Source organism: Melanerpes formicivorus, unplaced genomic scaffold, assembly GCF_026170545.1.
Source record: "Melanerpes formicivorus ecotype bairdi unplaced genomic scaffold, bMelFor1.0.p_v2 SCAF_38, whole genome shotgun sequence".
NCBI lineage: Eukaryota > Metazoa > Chordata > Aves > Piciformes > Picidae > Melanerpes > Melanerpes formicivorus.
Genome location: NW_027142390.1, coordinates 777,506 through 803,986, shown reverse-complemented (window position 1 = coordinate 803,986; position 26,481 = coordinate 777,506). Strand labels below are relative to the sequence as shown.

At 69.5% G+C, this 26,481-nt stretch overlaps 2 protein-coding genes across 4 annotated transcripts in view; both read right to left on the bottom strand.

Moving 5' to 3' along the window:
• Positions 1–2,245: 2,245 nt before the first annotated feature.
• On the bottom strand, positions 2,246–13,874 carry RAD18 (RAD18 E3 ubiquitin protein ligase). The gene is made up of 13 exons (XM_068157684.1): positions 13,730–13,874; positions 13,274–13,355; positions 11,886–11,947; positions 10,799–10,869; positions 9,214–9,563; positions 7,809–7,908; positions 6,986–7,170; positions 6,031–6,107; positions 5,832–5,892; positions 5,375–5,530; positions 4,742–4,895; positions 2,962–3,024; positions 2,246–2,777 (listed from the first exon to the last, which is right to left on the bottom strand). The coding sequence occupies exons 1-13, from the start codon at positions 13,781–13,783 to the stop codon at positions 2,693–2,695; spliced, it is 1,500 nt and encodes a 499-aa protein (XP_068013785.1). The 5' UTR covers positions 13,784–13,874; the 3' UTR covers positions 2,246–2,692.
• Positions 13,875–23,688: 9,814 nt separating this feature from the next.
• SRGAP3 (SLIT-ROBO Rho GTPase activating protein 3) overlaps positions 23,689–26,481 on the bottom strand; it is a 54,820-nt gene continuing 52,027 nt past the window's right edge. For all 3 annotated transcript variants that reach the window (XM_068157744.1, XM_068157746.1, XM_068157745.1), the window contains exons 21-22: positions 25,562–25,889; positions 23,689–24,489 (exon numbers count right to left, since the gene is read on the bottom strand). In XM_068157744.1, the coding sequence (XP_068013845.1) occupies positions 24,073–24,489; positions 25,562–25,889 (745 nt within the window). In that variant the 3' untranslated portion in view covers positions 23,689–24,072. The remainder of the gene's footprint in view (positions 24,490–25,561; positions 25,890–26,481) is intronic.

Genomic DNA, 26,481 nt, shown 5'->3' with positions numbered 1-26,481 from the left:
CACCCCGGATGAACCTTTCCCATGGCTTCAGAAGCCCCCCCGGGGGCACAAGGCAGCAGTGACTTTCCTCAAGCCCCCTGCAGTCACCTGCACGGCAAACCCCCCTCAGGCCAGCAGCCCCAATCCTGTTTGTCATCCTGATTGTCCCTTACCCACCTGAGACATCTCCAGCCGGCCTTGCACCCCCCCGGGGGTGCCCTGCGGTGACTCCATCGCCCGGCTGGCCGCGGGAGGCAGCAGCTGAGGATGGCTTCAGCAGGCAGGAAGGAAACCCAACGAAGGGCAGCAGCTGATGAGCGAATCGGGGCGGCAGGCCGGCGTGCCCCGGGCGCAGGGCCCCCAGCCAGCGCCTTCACTGATTGCCGGCAAGCGCAGAGCGGAGCGCAGCGTGCGGCAGCTCCTGCCGAGGGCTTCCGGAGCGCAGGGGCCGAGCAGCAGCCAGGCCACCCGGCGTGGGAAGCGGCAGGGCCAGGCAATGTCTGTGCCAATGCCCTCTGCTTCCCGAGAGCAGCTCCGGCCCCTGCAGAGCAGCTCACCCCACCCTGCCCGGCCCTGCCCAGCCCCCCGGCTGCTGGGTTAGGGTGGGGGTTCGGGGGGGACCCGCGGTGGGGGCAGGCGTGGAGCCCCTGCCCTGCGGCAGCCCCGGGGGCAGCCTGCTCAGAGACATTCTCCTGCCTCTGATCACTTTGGTTCGGGGTTTGCTCTCCTGCCCCGGCCTGAGGACAGCTCCGTGGCTGAATCCATTTCCTCCTGGGTGGATTTTCTGCCCCCGGCAGCCGTTCCCAAAGCTTCTGGGCCCAGCACCCCCCGCAGCCCGGCTCCCGCAGCAGGCTCCCCAGGGGCTCCCGCAGCAGGCTCCCCAGGGGCTCCCGCAGCAGCCTCCCCAGGAGCTCCCGCAGCAGCCTCCCCAGGGGCTCCCGCAGCAGGCTCCCCAGGAGCGTGGGGTCTGAGCCCGGGATCCCTGGGATCCACTCACCTGGGGGTGGGGTCTGGATCTGCAGCAGGGCAGAGCGGAGGATCCCCAGGACCGCACCTGCCCCTGCAGCAGCGAGCCCGGCAGGGCCGGGGGGCTGCAAACGGTGCTTAAGGCCGACCCGAGCCAGCCTCGCGGCAGAGCCCACGGGCGGCTGCTCGGCTCCGGCCAAGGGCTGGGCACAGCCCGGAGCAGGATGGTGCCCAGCGAGGGCTGCGTGGGCAGCAGGAAGAGCATCCCCAGGTCCTGCACAGCACCAGCCCCAGCCAGGAGCTGTTCACAGGTCCCTGCCTGCCCCCTGCCTGCCCCCCAGCTGCCCCCTGCCTCGCTGACGGCAGAGCAGAGCCCCAGGGAGCGCCGGGGGACAGCGTGGGGAGGCGGGCCGCGGGCAGGACCCCCCCCGGGCAGGACCCCCCCGGGCAGGACACTTCGTCTCCGCCGCTGTTGTTTGTCCCCTGCTGCTGTTCAGCAGGGCTGGGGACGGATGTGCAGCCCCCAGGGGAGCAGCAAACCCCCACGGCAGAGGCAGACCCGGCCGGAGCTGGCCCCAGCAGCACCGGGCAGGGCCAGCAGCCCGCGGGGGACAGGAGTGAGCCCCCAGGACACCCCCCCAGGGCTTCATCCTGAGCCTCCCCCAGCGGCTCCACAGCCACTGCTGCCCCCCAGCCCAGCAGCTGCCCGGCCCGGGTCTGGGGCAGGCCCTGAGGGTGCTCAGCGCAGGCAGCTGCCAGCAGCAGGCTCCTGTCCCTCTCTGCTCAGGGGGCCCCGGGGCCCATCTCACACCTCGGTGCCTTCAGCACTCAGGGAGATCAAAGCCCTGGAGCTGGGGGGGCAGCCAGGCAGGCTGCTGCTGGCACCGGGGGGCAGAGCTGCTGGCACCGGGGGGGCAGAGCTGAGCTGCTGGCACCGGGGGGGCAGAGCTGCTGGCACCGGGGGGCAGAGCTGCTGGCACCGGGGGGGCAGAGCTGAGCTGCTGGCTCTCAGCCCCAGCACACCAAGCACCTGCCTCAGCATCTGAGCAGCCCAAGCCCTGCAGCTCCCCTTCCGTGCAGCTGTGCTGAGCTGCAGCTCCTGAGCACAGCCACTGCAGGCTGCTGCTGCCCTGCAGCCCCACACCAAGCTCCCTGCTGCTCAGCTCTGGGTTTGTGCCACTGCTTTTATTTCATCCCAGATCTGCACCAAGGCAGCCAGGACCTGCCAGAGCCAGAGCAGCTCTGCCCAGCCCCTGCAGCCCCCCGCAGGGCAGGAGCTCTCCCCAGCCCCAGCCCCCTCCCTGCCCCTCCCCAGGCTGAGCCAGGGCTCTGCAGCAGCAGCAGCAGCAGCTGCCCACTCCAGTGCCTGCTTCCCAGGCTGGCAGCAGGAGCAGGGGCCCTGTGCAGCCCAGGCTGCTTCACCAGCGAGCTCACAGCAGGCCAGGGCAGCTGGGCACACCATGCCAGGGCAGCTGGGCACAGCAGAGCCAGGGCAGCTGGGCACACCCTGCCAGGGCAGCTGGGCACAGCAGTGCCAGGGCAGCTGGGCACACCCTGCCAGGGCAGCTGGGCACAGCAGAGCCAGGGCAGCTGGGCACACCCTGCCAGGGCAGCTGGGCACAGCAGAGCCAGGGCAGCTGGGCACACCATGCCAGGGCAGCTGGGCACACCATGCCAGGTTCAGCAGGTTAGGAGGTGCCCAGCTCCCCTGGCACAGGCTCCTGCAGGGCCTCACAGCAGCACAGCTCTAGCTCCTCTTCCTCTTCCTCTTGCCCTTGGGCAGATGGGGCTGAGCAGACCTGACCTTGTGACCTCCCAGGGCCAGCACACTGCTGGGGAGAGACAGAAATCCACCAGGAAAAGAGGCAGAGAGCCCCAGGGGCACAGAGCCCAGGGGCACAGGGACCCCCCAGGGGCACAGGGGGACCCCAGGGGCACAGGGGAACCCCAGCCTCAGTCCCTTCCAAGCCCCCCAGCAGTGTGTGAGGGCAGCAGTCTCGGGGGGGCTCCACTCACCTGCCAGGGGAGGCTGAGCAGGGCTCAGGCTCTGGAGGCTCTCTCAAAATGTCTGAGCAGGAGCTGCAGGACACAGCAGCCAGATGTGAGCTCCCTCAGCAACAGCTGCAGCACAGCTGGGCTCTGCCTGCCCACAAAGGGTGCAGGGGCAGGGCTGGGGAAGGGGCAGGGCTGGGGAAGGGGCAGGGCTGGGGAAGGGGCAGGGGCAGGGCTGGGGCAGGGCTGGGGCAGGGGAGGGGGCAGGGCTGGGCAGGGGGCAGGGGCAGGGCTGGGGCAGGGGGCAGGGGCAGGGCTGGGGCAGGGGCAGGGCTGGGCAGGGGGCTGGGCAGGGGGCAGGGGCAGGGCTGGGGCAGGGCTGGGGCAGGGGAGGGGGCAGGGCTGGGCAGGGGGCAGGGGCAGGGCTGGGCAGGGGGCAGGGGCAGGGCTGGGGCAGGGCTGGGCAGGGGGCTGGGCAGGGGGCAGGGGCAGGGCTGGGGCAGGGCTGGGGCAGGGCAGGGGCAGGGCTGGGGCTGGGGCAGGGGCAGGGCTGGGGCAGGGGCAGGGCTGGGGCAGGTCTCTCCAGGCTGCAGTGGCAGCAGGAGGGAATCTCACTCCTCCCCAGGATGTCCTCTGGCTCTCCCAGCCCCAGGCAGCCAGGCTGGGCACCAGAAGCAGCTCCTGGGCTGAGGGCTCAGAGCCTGGCACAGGCTCCCAGGGGGCTGCTGGGATGCCCATGGCTGGAGGGGGCTCGGAGGGGCAGAGCTGTGGTGCTGAGGCCATGGCTGGGCCCCAGCCTGCAGAGGCATGCAGTGGTTTGACTCCATGCTCTCTGGGGGCTCTGCCAGCCACAGGGCTCAGGGTTCTCAGGCCCTGTGAGTCAGCACTCAGGGCTGCTCCCCAGAGCCACTGCTGCCTCCCTGCATGCCCCTGAGAGCAGGGCTGGGGGGCTGGGGGGCTGGGCCCTCAGCAGAGGAGCTCAGCCCTGAGCAGCAAGGCTGGGGAGCCAGGCTGGCAGCCTGCCCCAGCTGGTGCCCAGCCCCAGGGCAGACAAGAGGCAAACTGGGGCACAGGAGGGCAAGGCCTGGGCAGGGTGGAGGGCACAGGTGCCAGTGCTGCCCAGCCTGGGCATGGAAGGCAGCTCAGGGCTCAGCTCCAAGCCCCTGCCATGGGCAGGGACACCTCACACCACAGCAGGTTGCTCACAGCCACCTCCAGCCTGGCTGCAAACACCTCCAGGCAGGAGGCTTCCACCACCTCCCTGGGCAGCCTGTGCCAGGCTCTCACCACCCTCAGCAGCTCAGCAGTGCCCAGGCAGGGGCAGCTCAGCTCACTGCTCACAGCAGTGCCCCAGCAGCCCTCAGGAGCCTGAGGCCACCTCTGGAGCTGCAGCTGAGAGCTGCCAGGGCAGGGAGCTGCTGGATGGCAAAGAGCCAAAGCTCTGCTGGCTGCACAGCCTGCCCCTGGCTCTGCCCCAGCAGCTCCCAGCCTGGCTGGGCACTGCACACTGCTCAGGGAGCCCTGCAGCCACTCCTGCCCCAGCCCCAGCAGCTGAGGGCCAGCAGCAGGGAGCAGCTCAGCCACAGCCCTGCAGCCACAGCCCTGCAGCCACAGCCCTGCAGCCACAGCCCTGCAGCCACAGCCCTGCAGCCACAGCCCTGCAGCCACAGCCCTGCAGCAGGGAGCAGCTCAGCCACAGCCCTGCAGCAGGGAGCAGCTCAGCCACAGCCCTGCAGCAGGAGGGGAAGGGCCTGAGGGCCCTGGCAAGGCCCTGGCACAGTGCAGGGGCAGGAGCTGCACTCACCTGCTGGTGGAGCCAGAGGAGGGGGAGGGCTCAGGGGAGGCTGGGCTCTGCCTGCCCCCCAGGGGCCCTGGGGCACTGCTGCTGCCAGCAGGCTCTGCCTGCAGGCTCTGGGCTCCTGCAGGGCCAGAGGCTGCCTGAGGCTCTTCCCTGGGTCCTGCCAAGCAGAGAGGGGAGGCTCCTGGTCAGCAGGAGTGCCCAAGCCAAGCCCTCTGGGTCAAACCCCTGCAGCCTGGGCCCAGGTTGCAGACCCCACCCCCCTGCCCCACCCCCACCCCAGCTCAGTGCAGAGAGGAGCTCAGAGCAGCCCCCCCTGCCCAGGGCACAGAGCCACAGCAGGGGGCAGCTCTGGGGCTGGGGGCAGCCAGGAGGAGCCTCCCCCCTCAGGCTGCTGCCCCCCTGGCAGAGGATCCTGCCCTGCAGCCAGGGAGCTGAGCAGCTGCAGCCCAGCCCTGCCCCCTGCCCCTGCCCCCTGCCCCCTGCCCAGCTCAGCAGCCCTGGCTGCAGCCCAAGATCCCTTCCAGGCAGCTAAGACATGCCCAAGGCACAGCCAGCTCTGCCCACCCCCTGCCCACCCCCCTCTGCAGCCCCCTCAGCAGTGTGGCCCCAGAGAGCTCTGTCTCACACATCACCAACCTGTGGCTGCTGGCAGCTCCCTGGCAGTGCCCCCAGCTGTGCCTGGGGCTGCCTCTGCTGTGCCTGGGGCTCCCTCTGCTCTCCTCTTGCCACCTCTCTTCCACCTCTGGCTGACCTGCTCCACCAGGAGCTGGAACTGCCTCCTGTGCTGGCTGCCTGCAAGGGGCAGGTGGCAGGGCAGGGCCCCAGGGGGACAGGGGGGGACAGGGGGGACAGGGGCTCCGCTCTGCAGGCCCAGGCAGGACCCCTGAAGAGGCAGCAGAGTGCCCAGGTGCCAGGGAGGCCACCAGCTGCCCCCTGCCTCTGGCTGGGCTCTGCCACACAGCAGCAATGAGCAACCCCCAGAGAGCACTGCCAGTGGGGCTGGGGGGTGGGAGGCCTCAGCCTGTGCCAGGGCTGGGCAGGGCTGGGCAGGGCCAGGGGCAGGGCCAGGGGCAGGGCAGGGGCAGTCACTCACGGTACTCAGCCTGGAGCTCATCTATCTCCTGCTCTGTCTGCTCCTTGCTGAAGCTCAGGCTCTGCAGGGGGCACACAGAGGGCACTCACAGAAGCTGCTGAGCTGCAGGCCTCCCAGCCAGCCCCACGGAGGGGGCAGAGGAGCTGGCTGTGCCCAGGTGCCAGCAGCAGGCTGTGCCCCTGCCCAGGCCCTGCCTCACCCTGGCGCTGCGCCGGCTGCGCTCCAGCTGCTCCCGCAGCCGCTCCCTGCTCTCCAGCTCCCTGATCAGCTCTGCAGCTGGGGAGAGGAGAGGAGAGGAGAGGAGAGGAGAGGCTCAGCAGGGCTGCAGGCACCACACAGCCCTGGGCCTGCAAGTGATGGAGCCCAGCCCTGCCCCCAGCCCTGCCAGGGCACCCCCAGCCCCCCGGGGCCTCAGCACCACAGCCCTGGGCAGCCTGGGGGAGCCCGGGGGGAGCCCCTGCCAGCCCCCAGGCAAGGAGCTGCTCCCCATGGGCAGCCTGGGGGAGCCCGGGGGGAGCCCCTGGGGGAGCCCCTGCCAGCCCCCAGGCAAGGAGCTGCTCCCCATGGGCAGCCTGAGCAGCCCTGGGGCACCCTGAGGCTCCTCTCAGCCTGTCCCCTGTGCCTTGGCAGCAGAGCCCAACCCCAGCCCCCCTCAGGTGGCTGCAGCCAGCCTGGTTCTACCCCAGCCTGCAGTGCCCAGGCTGCCAGCCAGGCTGCTGCCAACCAGGCTGCTGCTGCCCCCCCCCCGCTGCTGCAGCCCGGAGCGCCCCCTGCAGGCAGAGCAGGGCAGGCAGGGAGCAGGGCAGTGCTGGCAGGGCAGGGGGAAGGAGCTGCAGGGCCCCCCCCGACCACTCCTCCTCTCCTCCCCCTTTCCTGCTGCTGACTGCTGGCAGGGGGATCCCTGCAGCCCCAGCCCTGCCCCATCTCCAGCCCCAGCCCAGCCCTGCCCCAGCCCCATCTCCAGCCCCAGCCCCAGCCCTGCCCTGCCCCCCTGACCTGGCCTGGGCTGCAGGGAGTCCCCCTCAGCGTTGTAGAGCAGAGTGAACTCCTGGTGCCCATCCCCAGCCCTGCCCCAGCCCCAGCCCCATCTCCAGCCCCAGCCCAGGCCTGCCCCAGCCCCAGCCCCAGCCCCAGCCCTGCCCTGCCCCCCTGACCTGGCCTGGGCTGCAGGGAGTCCCCCTCAGCGTTGTAGAGCAGAGTGAACTCCTGGTGCCTGCGCTCCAGCTGCTGCCTGCTGCCCCGGGCCGACAGCCCCAGCGCCCGCAGCCTCCTCCTCAGCTCCCTCTCAGACAGCAGGTTGTAGACCACCTTGCACAAGGGCTTCCTCCTGAGGGCAGAGCTGGCAGGGCAGAGCAGGCAGGCCTCGCTGAGGGCCCAGCTGGGATGGGACTGCAGCGGCAGGCTGCAGGGGCAGCCCCCAGCTGCCTCAGCTCACAGCCTGCCCCCTGAGCAGCACTGGGCCAGGGAAGGCTGAGGGAGAGGTCCCCTCCTGAGCCCAGGCTGCAGGGAGCTGGGGAGGTGAGCAGGCAGGCAGGGGGGGAGCCCCCCAGGCCTGCAGCCTGGGCTCAGCTCAGGCCAGCCAGGGACACAGGCTGGAGTCCAGCTGCTGGGAGGGGGCAGCCCTGGCAGCCTCTGGGCCAGAGGCACAGAGCAGGAGGTTCCCCACAGCAGCTGAGCCAGGGAGCCCCCAGGGAGCAGAGCAGAGCCCCTGGGGCCTGGCTGCACAGCTCTGCAGCTGCTGCCCCCTCTGGGGCAGGAAGCAGCTCCTCAGCAGCTGGCACTGCCAGCACAGTGCCAGGGGCAGGCAGCAGGGAGCTGGGGAGGCTGAGGCCCAGCCCCTGGCACTCCCTGTGCTGAGCTCCCAGCCCTGCCCAGGGGCTGCTGCCCTCCTCACTCACTCTGCTCTGCTGTCTCCAGAGGGCAGGGTGCAGACCCAGGCCCCCCCAGCCCTGCCCCTGCCCAGGGGCTGCTGCTCACCTCCTGAGGCTGTCCTTCTTCTCCTCCCTGCCCAGGCAGCTGTCCAGGTGCCTGTTGATGTACTGCTCAGGCACAGGCACCTCACAGACAGGACACTCCACTGCAGGGCAGAGGCAGCAGCTGGTGGCTGCAGCAGGGCTCTGCTGGGGCTGCCAGAGCCCAGGGGCAGAGCTCAGAGCTGAGCAGGGGAGGAGAGGCCAGGGGCCAGGCCCTGCCTTGCCAGCCCCTGCAGGCAGCTGCTCTGGGGCCTGTGCTGCACAGCTGCCTGCTGCTCCCTCTCCCCTCTCCCCTCCAGGGAGCAGCTCAGGGCTGTGCAGGCCCCCAGCAGATCTGCTCACAGCTCACAGCATGCCCAGGCTGGGGCTGCCAGGGGGTGCCAGCAGGGCCCCCCTCAGCTCAGCTCAGCCCCTCTGGGCTCCTGCCTCAAGCAGCAGCCACAGACATTGCCAGGGGCAGGGCCCCCTCCCCCAGCCCAGGCTGCCCCAGGCCTCATCCAGCCTGGCCCTGAGCACCTCCAGGCCTGGAGCCTCCACAGCTTCCTGGGCAGCCTGTGCCAGGCCTCAGCACCCTCCTGGGGAGCAAGTTCTCCCTCCTGTCTCATCTCAGTCCAGCTGCTGCCAGTCTGAAGCCATGCCCCCTGCTGCTGTCCCTGCAGGCCTTTGCAAGGAGCCCCCTGCAGCCCTCCTGCAGCCCCAGGGGTGCTGGCAGGCTGCTGAGCAAAGGAGATGGAGGGCTTGCTCCTGCAGAGCCTCTGCATGGGGACACTGGCAGCACTGGAGGCTGGCTCCAGCCCCCCAGCCCCAAAGGCAGTGCAGGATGAGTGCTGGGACTGCCTGGCCAGGCAGCAGGGGCAGGGGAATGACCTCCTGGTGTCCCAGGGCAGGGCTGTGCAGGCAGTGCCTCTCAGGGCTCTTACAGCACAGCAGCCTGCCAGCTCTGAGCTCCACTCAGGGGCCTGGCAGCAGCCCAAGCCCTGGCCTGAGCAGCGTGGCTGCAGCACAGCTGGGCAGGGGCAGCAGGGGCAGGGCAGGGGCAGGGCAGGGGCGGCAGGGGCGGCAGGGGCAGGGGCGGCAGGGGCAGGGGCGGCAGGGGCAGGGGCGGCAGGGGCAGGGGCGGCAGGGGCAGGGGCGGCAGGGGCAGGGCAGGGGCAGCAGGGGCAGCAGGGGCAGCAGGGGCAGCAGGGGCAGCAGGGGCAGCAGGGGCAGCAGGGGCAGCAGGGGCAGGGCAGGGGCGGGGCAGGGCAGGGGCAGGGCAGGGGCAGGGCAGGGGCAGGGCAGGGGCAGGGCAGGGGCAGGGCAGGGGCAGCAGGGGCAGGGCAGGGGCAGCAGGGGCAGCAGGGGCTGGGCTGCACTCAGCCAGCACTGCCAGGGCCTGAGGGCAGAGGCCAGCACACAGCACCTCTCACCTTTCCTGACTGCCTTCAGCACAGAGGTGGAAGGCTGCTCCTGGCCCGGGGTGCTCTCAGGGCTCCCTGGGGATGCCTCTCCAGCAGCTGTGCTGTGGAGCTCTGCAGAGCTGCTCCCCAGGCTGTGCTGTGCCTCAGGCTGCCCTGCTGCTGCCAGGTGCCCTGCAGGCTGCCCTGCCTCACTTGGGGTGCAGGCCTCTTCCTTCTTCACCAGGCTGGCAGCCACTGGCACCTCCTGCTCTGCAGCTGCCTGGGCAGCAGCACTCCCCAGGGGGCTGCTGCCAGCTGCAGGCCTGCTGCAGGCTGGTGATGGAGTCAGGGGGGAAGGCAAGACCAGGAGCAGCTGCTGCCTGCAGGGCAGGGAGACAAGCAGCACTCAGCTGCAGTGCTCAGCACACTGCCTGCAGGGCAGGGAGACAAGCAGCACTCAGCTGCAGTGCTCAGCACACTGCCTGCAGGGCAGGGACACAAGCAGCACTCAGCTGCAGTGCTCAGCACACTGCCTGCAGGGCAGGGACACAAGCAGCACTCAGCTGCAGTGCTCAGCACACTGGCAGCAGGGCAGGGAGACAAGCAGCACTCAGCTGCAGTGCTCAGCACACTGGCAGCAGGGCAGGGACACAAGCAGCACTCAGCTGCAGTGCTCAGCACACTGCCTGCAGGGCAGGGAGACAAGCAGCACTCAGCTGCAGTGCTCAGCACACTGCCTGCAGGGCAGGGACACAAGCAGCACTCAGCTGCAGTGCTCAGCACACTGGCAGCAGGGCAGGGACACAAGCAGCACTCAGCTGCAGTGCTCAGCACACTGGCAGCAGGGCAGGGACACAAGCAGCACTCAGCTGCAGTGCTCAGCACACTGCCTGCAGGGCAGGGAGACAAGCAGCACTCAGCTGCAGTGCTCAGCACACTGCCTGCAGGGCAGGGACACAAGCAGCACTCAGCTGCAGTGCTCAGCACGCTGGCAGCAGGGCAGGGAGACAAGCAGCACTCAGCTGCAGTGCTCAGCACACTGCCTGCAGGGCAGGGAGACAAGCAGCACTCAGCTGCAGTGCTCAGCACACTGGCAGCAGGGCAGGGACACAAGCAGCACTCAGCTGCAGTGCTCAGCACACTGGCAGCAGGGCAGGGAGACAAGCAGCACTCAGCTGCAGTGCTCAGCACACTGCCTGCAGGGCAGGGAGACAAGCAGCACTCAGCTGCAGTGCTCAGCACACTGGCAGCAGGGCAGGGACACAAGCAGCACTCAGCTGCAGTGCTCAGCACACTGCCTGCAGGGCAGGGAGACAAGCAGCACTCAGCTGCAGTGCTCAGCACGCTGGCAGCAGGGCAGGGACACAAGCAGCACTCAGCTGCAGTGCTCAGCATGCTGGCAGCAGCAGCAGCCTGCTCTGCAGCACCAACCAGAATGGAGCCAGCTGGAGCCCTGCCCCAAACACCTCACCCTGCCCCCTGGGCAGCGACCAGGGCAGGCAGGGCTGTGCCAGGGCTGTGCCAGGGCAGGCAGGGCTGTGCCAGGGCAGGCAGGGCTGTGCCAGGGCTGTGCCAGGGCTGTGCCAGGGCAGGCAGGGCTGTGCCAGGGCTGTACCTGGCAGACTGAAAGCTCTTCACCAGCTCGTCCAGGGTCCGGTTGCTCCTCAGGTCAGACTCTGAGGCTGCCTGGTCACAGACAGAAAGCAAAGGGCAAGGAAAGGGCAAAGCTCCTCAGGCAGGGGAGCAAGGCCCCAGCTGCCCCCAGTGCCCAGCCAGCTGCCCCCAGAGCCCAGCCAGCTGCCCCCAGCGCCCAGCCAGCTGCCCCCAGCGCCCAGCCAGCTGCCCCCAGAGCTCAGCCAGCTGCCCCCAGAGCCCAGCCAGCTGCCCCCAGCGCCCAGCCAGCTGCCCCCAGAGCTCAGCCAGCTGCCCCCAGCGCCCAGCCAGCTGCCCCCAGCGCCCAGCCAGCTGCCCCCAGAGCTCAGCCAGCTGCCCCCAGCGCCCAGCCAGCTGCCCCCAGAGCTCAGCCAGCTGCCCCCAGAGCCCAGCCAGCTGCCCCCAGCGCCCAGCCAGCTGCCCCCAGAGCTCAGCCAGCTGCCCCCAGCGCCCAGCCAGCTGCCCCCAGCGCCCAGCCAGCTGCCCCCAGAGCTCAGCCAGCTGCCCCCAGAGCCCAGCCAGCTGCCCCCAGCGCCCAGCCAGCTGCCCCCAGAGCTCAGCCAGCTGCCCCCAGCGCCCAGCCAGCTGCCCCCAGAGCCCAGCCAGCTGCCCCCAGCGCCCAGCCAGCTGCCCCCAGCGCCCAGCCAGCTGCCCCCAGAGCCCAGCCAGCTGCCCCCAGAGCCCAGCCAGCTGCCCCCAGTGCCCAGCCAGCTGCCCCCAGCGCCCAGCCAGCTGCCCCCAGTGCCCAGCCAGCTGCCCCCAGAGCTCAGCCAGCTGCCCCCAGTGCCCAGCCAGCTGCCCCCAGTGCCCAGCCAGCTGCCCCCAGCGCCCAGCCAGCTGCCCCCAGCGCCCAGCCAGCTGCCTGGGGACAGCTGCCTCACCTCCCCCCACTGAAGGAGCAGGCAGCTGGGGCAGCACCACGCTCTGCCCCTTCCCTCCCCAGCAGCAGAGCTGGGCCAGGCAGGACTGGCACCCACTGTTCAGCACAGACCAAGGGCAGAAGGCCCTGGGGGCCCCCAGGAGGCAGCTGGGGCCAGCACAGCACTCACCACAGAGCAGGTTGGGCACTGGGCCTTGTAGGACAGGAACTTGCGAATGCAGAGGGAGCAATCTGCAGGGAGGAGCAGAGGTGGGTGCCAGGCAGCAGCCCCACAGCAGCCCCACAGCAGCCCCACAGCAGCAGTGTTTGCACTGCTCTCCCCAGCAGCTCCCTGCTCCCCTGCCTGGGGCTGCATCTCTCTCCTCTCCCTGCACAGCCCCAGCTGCAGCCAGAGCAGGGCAGCAGAGGGGATCCTGCCCCTGGGCTCTGCTCAGACCTCAGCTCCAACCCTGCCTCCAGTTCTGCTGTCCCCAGCAGAGGAAGGACACAGAGCTGCTGGAGAGGAGGCCACAGAGATGCTGCCAGGGCTGGAGCAGCTCTGCTGGGAGCACAGGCTGAGGGAGCTGGGGCTGTGCAGCCTGCAGAGGAGAAGGCTCCAGGGGCACCTCAGAGCTGCTGCCAGGAGCTGAAGGGATCCTCCAGGGAGGCTGCAGAGAGACTTCTGCTGAGGGGGTCTGAGCCAGGCCCAGGGGGAAGGGTTTGGAGGTGAGGCAGAGCAGGGTCAGAGTGGAGCTGAGGGAGAAGCTCTCCAGCAGGAGGGAGCTGAGCCTCTGGCCCAGGCTGCCCAGGGAGGCTGTGGCTGCCTCCTGCCTGGGGGGGTCCAGGGCCAGGCTGGATGAGGCCTGGAGCAGCCTGCCAGCAGCCTGCCAAGTCAGCCCCAGAAGGAGTCCAAGGGCCAAGCCAGAGGCAGCCCTGCAGTCCCTGGGGCAGGGCACACTGCAGGGCACACTGCAGGGCACACTGCAGGGCACACCTCTGCTCCACACAGCCCCAGGGCAGAGGGAACAACCTCAGCAGCCCCTCACTGACCTGCCACCGACACCCTGCCTGCCTGGGCCCCTGCTCCAGCACTCTGGGCACAGCTGCACTGCCTCTGGGCCCTCCCTGCTCCAGCGGGGGCAAAGGTAACCCAAGGCAGGAGCAGCGAGCGTGCCAGGGCTCCCCCACTGGGCACTCCCCCCGGGACAGCAGGCACTGCTCCCACGGACAGGAGGGGAGGCCGGGGGTGAGCCCTGGGGGCTCAGCACCCACGGAGCCGGTGGAGGAGGGGGGCAAAGGAGGGCGGGGGGCAAAGGAGGGAGGGGGGGCAAAGGAGGGAGGGGGGGCAAAGGAGGGAGGGGGGGCAAAGGAGGGAGGGGGGGCAAAGGAGGGAGGGGGGGCAAAGGAGGGAGGGGGGGAAAGGAGGGAGGGGGGGCAAAGGAGGGAGGGGGGGCAAAGGAGGGAGGGGGGGCAAAGGAGGGAGGGGGGGAAAGGAGGGCGGGGGGCAGGGAGCAGCCCCCAGCTGCGGCCCCCGGGGGCAGGCGCTGCGGGGCGGGGAGCAGCCGGGGCTGTACTCACAGTTGTGCGAGCACTGGGGGATGATCACGGCGATGCTGAAGTAATCGAAGCAAATCCCACAGCGCAGCAGGTCCTCCAGGTCCTGCCCGGGCAAGCGGGGGGCGGCTGGCAGCGCAGGCAGGGGAGCGGCGGCGGCCAACGAGCCGCGCGGCGCCGGGAGGGACGGAACCCGCTCCGCCCCGGGCAGAGAGACCCCCGCCCCCGCCCCGGGCAGAGGGACCCCCGCCCCCACCCCCACCCCGGGCAGAGAGACCCCCGCCCCCGCCCCCGGGCAGAGAGACCCCCGCCCCCGCCCCCGGGCAGAGAGACCCCCGCCCCCGCCCCCACCCCGGGCAGAGAGACCCCCGCCCCCACCCCCGGGCAGAGGGACCCCCCGCCCCCCCGCCCTGCTGCCTCCCCCCCCTGCCGCTCCGGGGCCGCGCCGCGGGGTGCTGCCAGCGGCCTCCTGCTCCTCACCTTCAGCCGGGACAGGCTCTGCGGCCACGGCGGCTCCGGCACCGGCAGCGCCATGGCGGCTCGGCTCGGCCTGGCTCGGCTCGGTTCGGCTCGGCCTGGCTCGGCCTGGTTCGGCTCGGCTCGGCTCGGCCAGGCCCCGGCCGGCGGCCAGTCCAAATCGCGCGCGCTGAGCCCTGCGCGCGGGCCCGGCCGCGCCACCGCCGCGGGGGCTGCCGGGAGATGTAGTCCCGCAGCGGAAGGCGGCGCGAGGCCGGGGCGGGGCGGGGCGGGGCGGCGCGAGGCCGGGGCGGGGCGGGGCGGGGCCGGGGCGGCGCGAGGCCGGGGCGGGGCGGGGCGGGCGGCTGAGCCCAGCCCCGAGAAGGATCCCCCCGGGCAGGGCAGACCGGAGGAGGCTGCGGCGGCGCCCGGGGGGAGCCAAGGAGCTCCTGCTGGCGCCCAGGCACAGCTCCCCGGGCACAGCTCCGGTCCCGTCCCCCGGCCCCACCGAGCTCAGCCCAGCCCGGCCCCATCGTCCTGGCTGCCCTTAGGTGCTGGCAAGCACTGCCCAGCCCCCACGCAGCCTCCTCCGGCCCGGCAGAGCTCCTGCATCCCCTCAGCGGCCCTGGCCCTGCGCTGCGCTCCAGCAGTTCCTCATCCTTCCCGAGCTGGGGAGCTCGCCCTGGCCCCAGGCCTGCGGGTGAGGAATGCCCAGCACAGGGCTGCGGGAGTCCTCCCTGCACCCTCCAGGAGACATTCCCTGAGCCAGGCTGCTGTGCCAGTGAGATTGGAGCACTGCTGCCCTGCCCCCCCGCCTCACCCCACCCCAGCCTCTTGCCTCTGCCCAGCCGGACGTCAGCCCTTTGCCATGGGAACGACCTTCAGCAGAGGGCTGTGCTGGGCTGCCATGGACATGGGCAGCAGCAGCACCACCTCTGCCCCGGCCCCGGCCAGCCCTGGCTGCTCCACTGCCGCCGAGGGGGCACCGCAGCACCCAGGCTGGCAGCGCCAGTGCCAGAGAGCTGCTGGTGCCCTGCCGCAGGGTTGAGTGACTGCAGCCTGGAGGAGGCTGAGGGGGAGCTCACCAATGCTCACAAGCACCTGGGGGCTGGGTGATGGGCAGAGGGGGCCAGGCTCTTCTCGGTGCCCTCCTCAGACAGCACGGGCAGCTCCTCTCCACAGCCTGCAGCCCACAGCAGCTCTGCCGGCTGGCAGAGGCTCTGGGGAGCCCCTCAGCCCCCTCCAGCCAGGCTGTGCTGCCAGGCAGAACACTCTGGCCTGCTCACTGCCAGCCTGATGGGTCCCAGGGAGCAGGTGAAACCCAAGGACTCCTCCTGTGAGGACACTTCTCCTCCCCCACAGGAACACTTCCTGCTGCTCCATGGGCACTTCGGGCTCTGCTGTGCAGCACCAAGCTGGTTTGTTTTGGCTGAGCCACTGAGTCACAGCTTGTTAATATGCACAGAACACCCAGAGGGAGAGCACCTCCCCTCCCCCAGCCCCCTGAATACTCATTGCCACTGAAGCAGCAGTAGGGAGCTGCTCTGTGAGCAGAGAGAGGGCTCCAGGGGCAGGTGGTGTCCTGCCCCAAAGCACAGCTCCAGAGGCTGCTCTGTTCCCTTCGCTCTGCCTCAGCAGCAGACACCTCTCAGTGCAGCCCTGCCCGGGCTGTGCACAGCTTCCCGGGGTCAAACATCCTCCCTGCCAAGAGCTGCCTGTGCCCCAGCCCCGCTTCAGAGCTGTTCACAGGACGGAGTGCTGAGTGCTGGCCGGGACCTCTGGAGACGCAGTGCAACCCCCTGCCAGAGCAGGGGCACCCAGGAGCACATCCAGCTGAGCCCTGGCAGTCTCCAGAGCAGACTCCACCAACTCTCTCCATGGCTCCAGCACCCTCACACCGAAAAGCTTTCTCCTCACCTTGAGGTGGAGCCTCCTGGACTACAGTTTGTGTCCATTGCCCTTTGTCCTGTCCCAGGACACCACTGGACAGAGCCTGGGGCCCCTCCCTGCCCCCCACCCTTCAGATGTTTATAGACACCAAGCAGCTCCCCTCTGGGGCTGCTCCTCTGCAGGCTCTCAGCCCCAGGGCTCTCAGCCTGTCCTCCTCACACAGCTGTCCCAGGACACCACTGGACAGAGCCTGGGGGCCCCTTCAGGTGTTTATAGCCCCAGGGCTCTCAGCCTGTCCTCCTCAGACCCTTCAGCATCCTCACAGCCTCCCCTGGACTCTCCCCACTAGTTCCTGTCCCCCTTAACCGGGGAGCCCAGGGCTGGCCCCAGGGCCTCCAGCCGTGGTGCCGGCAGGGCAGGGCAGGGCAGGGCAGGGAAGGGAAGGGCAGGGAAGGGCAGGGCAGGGCAGGGCAGGGCAGGGGGCAGGGCAGGGCAGGGCAGGGCAGGGCAGGGCAGGGCAGGGCAGGGCAGGGCAGGGCAGGGCAGGGAAGGGAAGGGAAGGGAAGGGAAGGGAAGGGAAGGGAAGGGAAGGGAAGGGAAGGGAAGGGAAGGGAAGGGAAGGGAAGGGAAGGGAAGGGAAGGGAAGGGAAGGGAAGGGAAGGGAAGGGAAGGGAAGGGAAGGGAAGGGAAGGGAAGGGAAGGGAAGGGAAGGGAAGGGAAGGGAAGGGAAGGGAAGGGAAGGGAAGGGAAGGGAAGGGAAGGGAAGGGAAGGGAAGGGAAGGGAAGAGCAGGGCAGGGAAGAGCAGGGCAGGGAAGAGCAGGGCGGTGCCCCACACTGTGACAGACAGAGAGCTCAGCTTCAGCTGCCCTGGGCTGAGCGCTCTCCGACGCAAACAGGGCAAGAGCCTTGCCGCACGCCTGCCCTGCCAGCAGCCCAAGCGCGGCGCGGGGAGCAGGCTCCGGGGCAGGCGCTGCGGCGGAACGCGGTGCGCTGCGGCAGCCCCGGCCCGCGGCACGTCCTGCACCGACTGCTGCTGGCTGCTTTCAGAGATTCCTTAACGTTTAGAGCAGTGGAAAGTTTCTTGTGGCACTCCCAGCTGCAGGGAAGAGCTCAGCACCACCACTGAGGCTGCTCAGAAACACTTCCCAGCGCCCCAGCCCTGCCCTGGTGAGAGCTGGCAGCCATCTGCTGCTTGCTCCATGCCTAAATTTAGTCTGATCTGGAGAGATTTAGAGCAAAACAAAACCCCACCACGAAGCACTACCTCCAGAGAGGGCTGCTCAGAGCCCCTGTCAGAGCAAGCCCCTGGACAGCCAGCTGGGCTGAGCCCTCACCCTGCCAGCCAGAGCCACAGCTCAGAGCCAGCTGGTGGCAGGGCAGGGAGCCTGGAGGGCCCAGCAGACCAGCACCAGCATGGCCCTGGAGGCAGCCAAGGCCCAGCACTTGTCCAAAGAGCTTTACTCACTCTGTCCTGGGATGATCAAAACCCAGCAGAGACCTGGGGTGCTGCACCCCGGGGGGGGGGCCATGGCACCATGGCATGAGCTTAGCACTGATGCCAGAGGTCACTCACATGGTAGCTGGCACAGCAGCCACAGAATGGTTTGGGTGGGAAGGGACCTCCAAAGGTCGTCTTCTCCAACCCCCTGCAGTCCCAGGGACCCCTGCAGCACCTCCTGCTGCTCAGCTTCCTGCAGGGAGGCTGCAGAGGGGCTCCTGCTGAGGGGTCTGGAGACAGGACAAGGGAGGAGGGTTTGGAGCTGAGGCAGAGGCTCTTCAGTTGATAGACTCTGGCACAGGCTGCCCAAGGAGGCTGTGGCTGCCTCCTGCCTGGAGGTGTTCAGGACCAGGCTGGATGAGGCCTGGAGCAGCCTGTGCTGGTGGGAGGGGTCCCTGCCCATGGCAGGGGGCTGGAGCTGGCTGAGCCTTGGGGTCCCCCCCAGCCCAAGCCACTGCAGGACATGAAATGCTTCCTGAAACTGAAGTGCTTGCAGCGAGAACTGGCTCCGAGGTCCCAAGCCCTTGCACTGTGCTGACAGCCTCCAAGCACTGGTTAAAGACTTCAGTCCTTCCTGTCCCACCTGCTTGGCAAAGGGCACCTTGCCCAGGGAGCTCCTTGGTGTGGCAGAAGGTAACCAAGTGCTGGCACCGTGATGTCCTCCAGCTGTGGCCTCAAGGTGGGCAGGAATGGGGCAGAATGGGAAGCTAAGCCCTGGGAATGCTGCTCAGCTGCTTCCTTGCAGGAGGTGCTCCTCATGTCCCACCTCAGCCTCCCCTTGGCAGCTTGATGCCATTTCCCCTCACCCTGCCCCATGTTCCTGAGCAGAAGAGACCACCCCCCAGCTGGCTCCAGGCTCCTCTCAGGGAGCTGGGGAGAGCCAGAAGGGCTCCCTGAGAGGAGAGGGGATGAAAGCTGTTAGCAGCCTGGGCTGTCAGCTGCAGCACCTCACCCTCCCTCGGCTGCCATCAGCTCTGCCCACCCCAGCAGAGCCAGCAGGCACAGCCCCCTGCCCCAGCTCTGCCCATGCAAGGGGCAGCAGCTGTGCCTGCTGGCAGCCCATGGCCCAGCCTGGGCTTTCCCTCCTGCTCAGCTTCTCACTCACCACAGCACAGCCTCAGGCCATGCTGGAGCTGAACTTACTCCAAAGACCCTCAGGCTCCAGCCTCCTCCCCAGGCCAGCAGCCCTCAGCTCAGGGGATTTAAAGGCAGCATCAGTGAGGCTCTGGTGTTTGCAGCCTGCTCTTCATCAGCTCTGATGGAGCAGAGCACTGGCACCTGCTCAGCAGGGGAGCCAAGAGCTGCTGGAAGGGCCTCAGCAGCCAGGGAATAAGCTGCTGTGAGGTAGAGGCTACCTTGTGCCCAGAGCCTGGGCCAGGCAAAGCCTGCCTGTGCCCTCAGGGACGATGGGGAAGCAGTGGGCAGCAGCTGGTGTGGAGGGCAGGGCAGCAGGACTGTGCTGGGCAAAGTGGCAAGGGGCTGAGGCTCTGCTCCAGCCCCACCAGGTGGAAGGGACAACCCTGGGCAGCAGCAGGGCACAGCTCAGCTCCCTTCCCAGCTGCTCTGGGCACTCCTGTGCCAGGGAAACATCAGGCAGAGGATCAGGAGGGTTCCACAGGGGTGGAGCATCTCCAGGGGTGCTGGGTCCCTGGCACTGTGCTGGACACTGAGGTCCAGGGGCATTCAGAGGGGATGTGTTTGTCACTAGGCTAAAAGCCTCCCAGCTCCCCACAGAGCAGAGCCTGAGGAGCCCAGGAGCATCACCAGCTACCAGTTACAAGGCTGTTGAGGGAGCTGTGGACCCCTCCTGGAGCAGACCCCTCCACAGCTGCCAGTTACCAACCCCTCACAGCCCCTTCCGCTGGGCATAGAGCACAGGGTGGGCAGCCCGGGTCCCGCAGCCGCCAGCCGGCAGAGCAGGGACAGCAGAGCGCAGGAGCTCACTGCCAGGCTCCCTGCATCCCGGTGAGGAGGCTCCGGGAGCAGCCCGAGAGGATGGCGCAGGGCAGGGCTGGGCTCAGCCGGCAGCGCAAGGCGCGGGGGCCGATGCCATCTGCCGGCGGCAGCGCTCGGGCCAGGGCTCCTCTGTCCCGGGCCAGGGCTCCTCTGTCCCGGGCAAACCCTCCTGTGTCCCGGGCCAGGGCTCCTCTGTCCCGAGCCAAGGCTCCTCTGCCCCGAGCCAAGGCTCCTCTGTCCCGGGCAAACCCTCCTCTGCCCTGGGCCAAGGCTCCTCTGTCCCGGGCCAGGGCTCCTCTGTCCCGAGCCAAGGCTCCTCTGTCCCGGGCCAGGGCTCCTCTGTCCCGGGCCAGGGCTCCTCTGCCCCGAGCCAAGGCTCCTCTGTCCTGGGCAAACCCTCCTCTGCCCCGGGCCAAGCCCTGCCAAATGGAGCCAGGAAGCAGGGGCAGGGTGGGCTTCAGTCTCCGGGTGCAGCAGAGGGTGTGAGCAGTGTGCCCACCGTGCCCAGCTTGCCCCCTTACAGCCTGCAGGCAGCTGCTGCCCAGGGCCACCCGCTGGGAACCTTTTCCCCGGGGGGTTCCAGGAACACCACTGCAAAGCCATCCCCCCCCCCAGGTGCTCAGCCTGGCCCCTGCAGGGCTCCAAAGGGGTCAGCGAGGTGGGGCTGGAGAGCCCTCGTCCTGCTGGCAGCACAGGGCACTGCCTGCCTCCCTCACCCACTCTGTGAGAGGGGCACCCCGGGGCCGTGCCGTGTGTGGCCAGAGCTGGGCACTTGGGATGGGCACCCCGGGGCCGTGCTGTGTGTGGCCAGAGCTGGGCACTTGGGATGGGCACCCCGGGGCTGTGCTGTGTGTGGCCAGAGCTGGGCACTTGGGATGGGCACCCCGGGGCTGTGCTGTGTGTGGCCAGAGCTGGGCACTTGGGATGGGCACCCCGGGGCTGTGCCATGTGTGGCCAGAGCTGGGCACTTGGGATGGGCACCCCGGGGCTGTGCTGTGTGTGGCCAGAGCTGGGCACTTGAGAGGGGCACCCCGGGGCTGTGCTGTGTGTGGCCAGAGCTGGGCACTTGGGATGGGCACCCCGGGGCTGTGCTGTGTGTGGCCAGAGCTGGGCACTTGAGAGGGGCACCCCGGGGCTGTGCTGTGTGTGGCCAGAGCTGGGCACTTGAGATGGGCACCCCGGGGCTGTGCCATGCTGGCTCTGTCCTGAGGGCTCCTGCCCCTGGTGGGTCACTGCCAGCCACTGTCCCCAGGTGATGGTTGTGTGGTGCTGAGGTGGCAGCAGCTGCTCTGGCCTTGGAGGTCAGCTCCTGCCAGGGTCGAGGGGGACAGCTCCTGGTGCCACTCGTGTCCCGGTCCCGGCACTGGGAGCCTTGCTGGGTGGCTCCAGGCCATGTCCCCTGGCTGCTGCTCCCCCGTGGCCTCAGGCCACCCCGGCTGGCACGCTGAGCTCGCTGGCTTGGGCTGGCAGAGCCACAGTGAGCACAGATGGGCTCTGCCCTCTCTGCCCTGGGCATATGGTGGACATCCACAGGGGGGAGAGCTGGAGGCCAACAAAGTTCCCAACCCCCTGCCTCCAGGAGCTGTGAATTTGCTCATTTCCCCCCCGTGCTGAGCTGCACCGGGCAGGACGTGGCAGCCACGGGCAGGCTGCAGGCCCACATGGCTCCTGGGGGCAGCCAGCTCTTGCCCAGAGAGGTTGTGGAGTCTCCTGGTGTGGAGAGCTCCCAACCCCCCCGGCCATGGTGCTCTTGGGCAAGCTGCTGTGGGAGCCCTGCTGGGGCAGGGGGCTGGGCTGGGTGATGCCCGGGGCTGGCCCCGGGGCTGGGGGCAGCAGTGGAAGCTGCAGGCAGAGCTGTAGAGAAAAGTGAAGCAGGTTTATTGGAGGGGAGGAGTCCACACCCAACCAGTGGCTTTATCTACATGGCATCATCAGCACACACCACAGGGGACCCACTCAGACACCCCAGCTGAACAGCAGCTCACCACACGCCACAGAGACAACACCGGAGGAGGAGGAGGAGGAGGGGGAGGAGGGCAGCCAGGGCTCCCCGGCACGACCAAGCCCACCCCCAGCACAGGCTGCCAGGCCCAGCGCCGCGGAGCAGAGCAGCCTGGGGACAGCGGCTGCAGACCCCCACGCTGCTGGGTCGGTAACACAGTCCAGGGGCTACGAAACGACCTACAGGGAGCTGCAGCCTCAGGAGCCAAGCGCACTGGCAGCGCCCGCCGGGCACCGGCATGCCTGGCACGCTGGGAGGACTCTGTACAGGGGGAGGCCACGGCGGTGCCACTGCCCCGGGGCAGCACCGGCCGAGGCGGTGCCAGGCCGCGGGGAGGGCGGGCGAGCGCCCGGCTGCCCCTTCCAGAGGTGGCCATGGCACCGGGACGGGAGCGGGCAGCTCCGAGGGCGCTCAGCCGGGTCCGCGGGAGCCGAGCCAGAGGCTGGCACTCGCTCTGCACAGCAGAGAAACGGCACCGTGAAGACCCCAGGTCCCTGTGCGGGGCTGTGCCAGACCCCCCGGCCTCGCCCCTGGGGTGGGGGGCGGCAGGAGCGAGGTGGCCCTCGGGGAGGGTGCCCCCACCACCCCCTCCCCTCATCTGCCCCCCGTGGGCTCTCTCTGAAGCCAACAGTCTTGACGCCTTTGGAGGTATGGAGGCCCAGGGTGAGGTCGGTCCTGAGCCAGGAGCAGGTTCCAGTTCTGGTTCTCTACAGTGTGGGGGTGCCAGGGGGTGCCAGGTCAGCTCTACAGGGAACACCTCTCTGCCCCCAGCTGTACAGCAGCTCACGCTGCACCGGCAGCCCTGGGTTGAAAGGGGAGCTTTATTCTCCAGCAGAACCTCCTGGCTTGCTTCTCTTGGAGGGAAGGACACAGCAAGGGGCTCCCGAAGCTGCCTCCAGCACCAGGCAGCCGTGCCAAGGGCAGCCTGATGCCTCCAGCTCCAGGCCATCCACCCCCAGCCTTTGTTCTGGTGCTCAAAAAGGCACTTGAAGAGAAAACAACTGGACTGGGACAAAGCCACAGGGGAAGGGGACCCAGGAGCAGGAGAGGCAATAACTTAACAGAGACTGGAGCTGGGACTGCCCCCGGGGCTGCGGGCAGGGCAGCTGGGGCAGGGCAGCAAAGCCCCGAGGGCTGGCAAAGGAAACCTCCAGAACCAGAGGAGCCAACACCCAGCCCCAGTGCCCAGTGGGTCTCCTCCCTGCCCTCTGGGGTGCTGGCTGGTCCCCTGCTGCCACCAGCAGAGAGGTGCTGGCCTCGGGGTGTGCCTAGGGAAGGGGAGGTGACACAAAGCCACGGCGGGGAAGTGCCCAGCAAGGGGAAGCAGCTGGGGTCATGACAGATGCCAGCGGTGCCAGCAGGCCGGGACAAAGCCACTGCCCCCCCAGCAGCGCCCAGGGGGACACTGCCAGCACCCCCAGGACAGGCCTGGGGCTTCATCTGCAGACAGAGCTGCCTGCCAAGGGCAGGGGAGCAGCTCCCGGGGGCCCTGTGGGCAGCCACTGCCCAGCGCTGGAGCAGGGCCAGCACCACACACGGGGGCAGGGCACAGGGACACGCGTGGCACGGGGCCAGCACCCGGCTGAGCCCCTGCGGCTGTGGCACCACGGCTGTGCCCGGCGCCTGCGGGTACCCACGGCCGTGGCACAGCCTGGGCGAGCTCCCGGCTGAGGGGGCAGGGCCAGGGGGCAGGCAGCTGCTCCTCCGGCCACACACGAGCGGGGTCTGCAGCGGCACCGGAGAGAGGAGGAGGAGGAGGATGAAGCAGGGAACAAAGCCAAGCCCTGGGCGGGGGCAGGAGGCTGCTGGGTGAGGCAGGAGGCCTCGGGAGCCTCTCCAGCCAGGGCCAGAGAGCAGAGCAGGGGGCAGAGCCGGCGGGGGGTGGGCGTCAGGCAGCCACCAGCGCAGCCTCTCTGCACAGCTGAGCCTCCTGCCAGCCTGTTCCACCCCGGGGCTGCCACTGCCACAGCAAGCTGTGGGCACAGAGCGGCACACGGAGGGAAGAGCTGCAGGAGGAGCAGAGAGAGCTCCGAGAGGACACAGTTACCAGGCAGGGAGCTGCCAGCCCCCAGCCCTCCCTGCATATTTGTTACCTCTGGGCTCCGGGCTGGGAGCTGAGCCAGCAGGTTCTGTTGCATAAGCTCGGAGCTGCTGCACCGCAGGGTGCAGGACAGAAAGTGCAAAGTGTCACCCCCCAGGCCGCCCCCCAGCTCCTGCGCTCAAGGATGGCTCAGGCTTCTCCTGCAAGGCAGCAGGGCCCCAGCAGAGCCCCTGCCACACCCTGGGTGCCCTCAGCCAGGGGATGCTGCTGTGCCGTGCCCCCCCAGCCCCTCTGTCCTCAGGTTGGGGTCTGAGACCCAGCAGCAGAGCGTGGGGAAGGGGCACGGAGCAGGTCACCGTCCTCGGGCACTGCTCCTCCTGCCTTCTGAGCTCTTCACGGGGTGCCCTCCTCCCTGCCTGCTGCTGCTGCTGGGGCACAGCTCGGTTCTGCTGCCAGGTGCTGCTGGGGGGCAGCGCTGTGCTTGCCACAGCGTCTCAGCACTCAGCTTGAGCAGGCAGCCCCAGCCAGCTGGCACCCACTGAGCCTCCCCAGCCCAGCAGTGACCAGACCCCCCCCGCGCCCCCCCGACCCATTTCAGGCGCCAAGAGGTGCAGAAGGTGACCCGCAGGGGTGGGCTCCCAGTGCCTGACACGCCGCAGGGGAGGGGGAGCCTGCAGCCAGCCCCCCCGCAGCCCAACCTCTCCCGAGGGGGCCCTGCAGAGCCGGGTTGTGAGGTAAAGCTGCTGCCCGAGGAGTCTCTGGGATCTGTACACTTGGGCTGCCCCTGTCCTGCGCCGGGCAGGTGCCCACCGCTGCCACGGCCCAGGCTGCGCCCGGCAGGGGTCCCTGCAGGCCGGGGGGGGGCCCGGGGGTGGACCGGCAGCCACCCAGCCCGGGGCCTGGGCTCCTTCCGAGAGGGTCCCGCGGAGCAGGGCTCAGCCCCTCGGCCGGCCGAGCCCCGCCGCCGGCCGGCGCCGCCCTACATGGTGCCCGACTTGTCGGCCGGGCCGCCGGGGAAGAGCTTCTCGGTGGGGGTGAGGGCAGGGCTGCCCACCCCCGAGCTGCTGCTGCTGGAGGAGCGGTGCTGCACGGCCGGGCGCGCCGGGCGCAGCGCCGGGGGCCGCAGCTGAGCCCCGGCCAGCCGAGCGGACAGCGCCGGCTTGAAGGTGGTCAGCAGCTCGGCCGTGGAGCTGCTGCTGCGGCGCAGCGCCGCCTCCGGGTCCCGGATCAGGATGGTGTGCAGGGGGCTGGCGGGCTCCGAGCTGGCGGCGCCCGGCGGGGGGTTCTTCATGGGCTCCAGCGTGTCCAGCACCACGTCCGGCGCCTGCTTGGCCGTGTTCTGCCGCTCCAGCTCCCGCAGCTCGTTCAGCGCCGTGCTCATGGTCTTCTCGATGTCCTGCCGGCACCACAGAGGGATCTCAGGACCCTGCCACGCTCCCTGCTGCCCACCCCGCGAGGGCCCCCCGGCCCTGGCCCGTGGCTGTGCGTGGGTCTCTGAGCGCAGAGGAGGGCCCCCAGGCACGGCAGGCAAAGCCCAAACTCTGGCCACACAAGGGGCTGCCTCCCGAGCCAGCAGCCAGCAGGAGTTTGGTCACCAGCAGCAGGGGAAGCAAAGCCTGGGCAGCAGCAGGGCTGTGGTGAGCAGCACCCTGCCCACATCTCCCACGGGACAGAAGCCTCCACGCTGCCGCAGCCCTGCAGCCCTCAAGGCCACGACTGATCCACAGCAGCTGGGTGGGAACCAAAACCAACCCCCAGGAGTGCTGGGCTGTGCACACCCAGCTCCATCCCCAGCATTCACCCAGTCCACAGCCCAGGGCGTCCCTGCATGGTGCCACACTCTGCTCAGCAGCCAGGCCCAGAGACATTGCTCCTGCTGCTGTCCCACCCACCCAGTCCTGGTGCCCCAGTGGGAGCAGTGGCTCAGGGCAGGCTCTGTGCTGCAGCCCCAGGGATCACACCAAGGCAAGCTGCTGCTGGACAGAGAAGCTGGCAGCATGCTGCAGAGCAGAAGGAGCATGGCAGGAGCAGAAGGAGAGGAACTGGCCTGGAATTGTGCCAGGGGAGGCTTAGGTTGGAGAGGAGGAACAATTTCTTTGCTGCCAGAGTGGTCAGGGCCTGGCAGAGGCTGCCCAGGGAGCTGGTGGAGTCCCCATGGCTGGAGCTGCTCCAGAACCCTGTGGCCATGGCCCTTGGGGCCGTGGTTTGGTGGCCGGGGGGGGGCTGGGCTGCTGCTGGGCTGGGTGATCCTAGAGAGCTTTTCCAAGCTTAATGCTGCTCTGTGGCCTTCCCTGGGACCAGCTGGCACAGCTGGACATGCAGGCAGGCTGCTGGCTGTGGTCTTTGGCGCACGGCAGCCACTGCAGCTCTGCACCTCGGGGGTGTGCCGAGAGGGATGGGCTCCGGGGCACCGCCCCCCTGCCCCGCCCGGGGGCCTGGGCGGCAGGAGGCCCCTGCCAGCCTCTTACCTCAGCCAGCGCCTCTGCCTCCAGGGACTTCTGGTCGCCCAGGCTGCTGTGCCTGGTGGAGCCGCAGGCAGGCCTCAGGGGGTGCCCCTCGGCCAGGGCCTTCCTGTCGGGGAAGTTGATGCTGCCGGCGCTGCCGAAGGTGCCCAGCCGGCGCTTCTCGGGGCTCTCCAGCCGGCCCCTGCCCAGGGGCAGCTTGTGGGGGCTGCTGGGGCAGGCGGCGGCACGCGGAGGGGTGTCGATGGCGGGGCCCAGCCCGCGGGGGGGGCTGTGGGTGTCCCCCCCGCTGCGGCGCCGCGGGATGGCAGCACCGTCCGAGCGCAGCCTCACCCTGCGGGGAAGCAGCACAGCACCAGGTCAGCCTCAGCAGCGAGGGGCAGGGCGGCTGCTGCGGGCGGCGCCCGGCAGGGGGCAGAGCAGAGCAGCGCCTGGCTCTGGGGTGCAGAGCAGGGCAGCGCCCAGCAGGGGGCAGAGGAGAGCAGCTCCTGGCTCAGGGGTGCAGGAGCAGAGCAGCGCCCAGCAGGGGGCAGAGGAGAGCAGCGCCTGGCTCTGGGGTGCAGAGGAGAGCAGCTCCTGGCTCAGGGGAGGAGCAGAGCAGCGCCTGGCTCTGGGGTGCAGGAGCAGGGCAGCTCCAGCTCTTCACCTGCAGCAGGCCAAGGCAAGAGGGCAGGCAGACCTGAGACAGTGCCAGGAAAGGTGAAGCCCCAACAGAGCAAGGCACACAGAGACCCTCCCCCCCTCCCTGCCCTGCAGTGCTGCCCTGCAGCCTGCCCTGTGCCTGTGCCGCCTGCAGCCTGCCCTGTGCCTGTGCTGCCCTGCAGCCTGCCCTGTGCCTGTGCTGCCTGCAGCCTGCCCTGTGCCTGTGCTGCCCTGCAGCCTGCCCTGTGCCTGTGCTGCCCTGCAGCCTGCCCTGTGCCTGTGCT

What these genes read in the sequence shown, in the direction of transcription:
- RAD18 (XM_068157684.1), bottom strand. Translation starts at nt 13,783, where the DNA reads ATGGCGCTGCCGGTGCCGGAGCCGCCGTGGCCGCAGAGCCTGTCCCGG. An exon ending in AAGAGCTTTCAGTCTGCCAG is followed by an intron (nt 9,564 to 10,798) that starts GTACAGCCCTGG and finishes CCTGCCCTGCAG; the next exon opens with GCAGCAGCTGCTCCTGGTCT. An exon ending in TGAGCTCCAGGCTGAGTACC is followed by an intron (nt 5,531 to 5,831) that starts GTGAGTGACTGC and finishes TGCCCCTTGCAG; the next exon opens with GCAGCCAGCACAGGAGGCAG.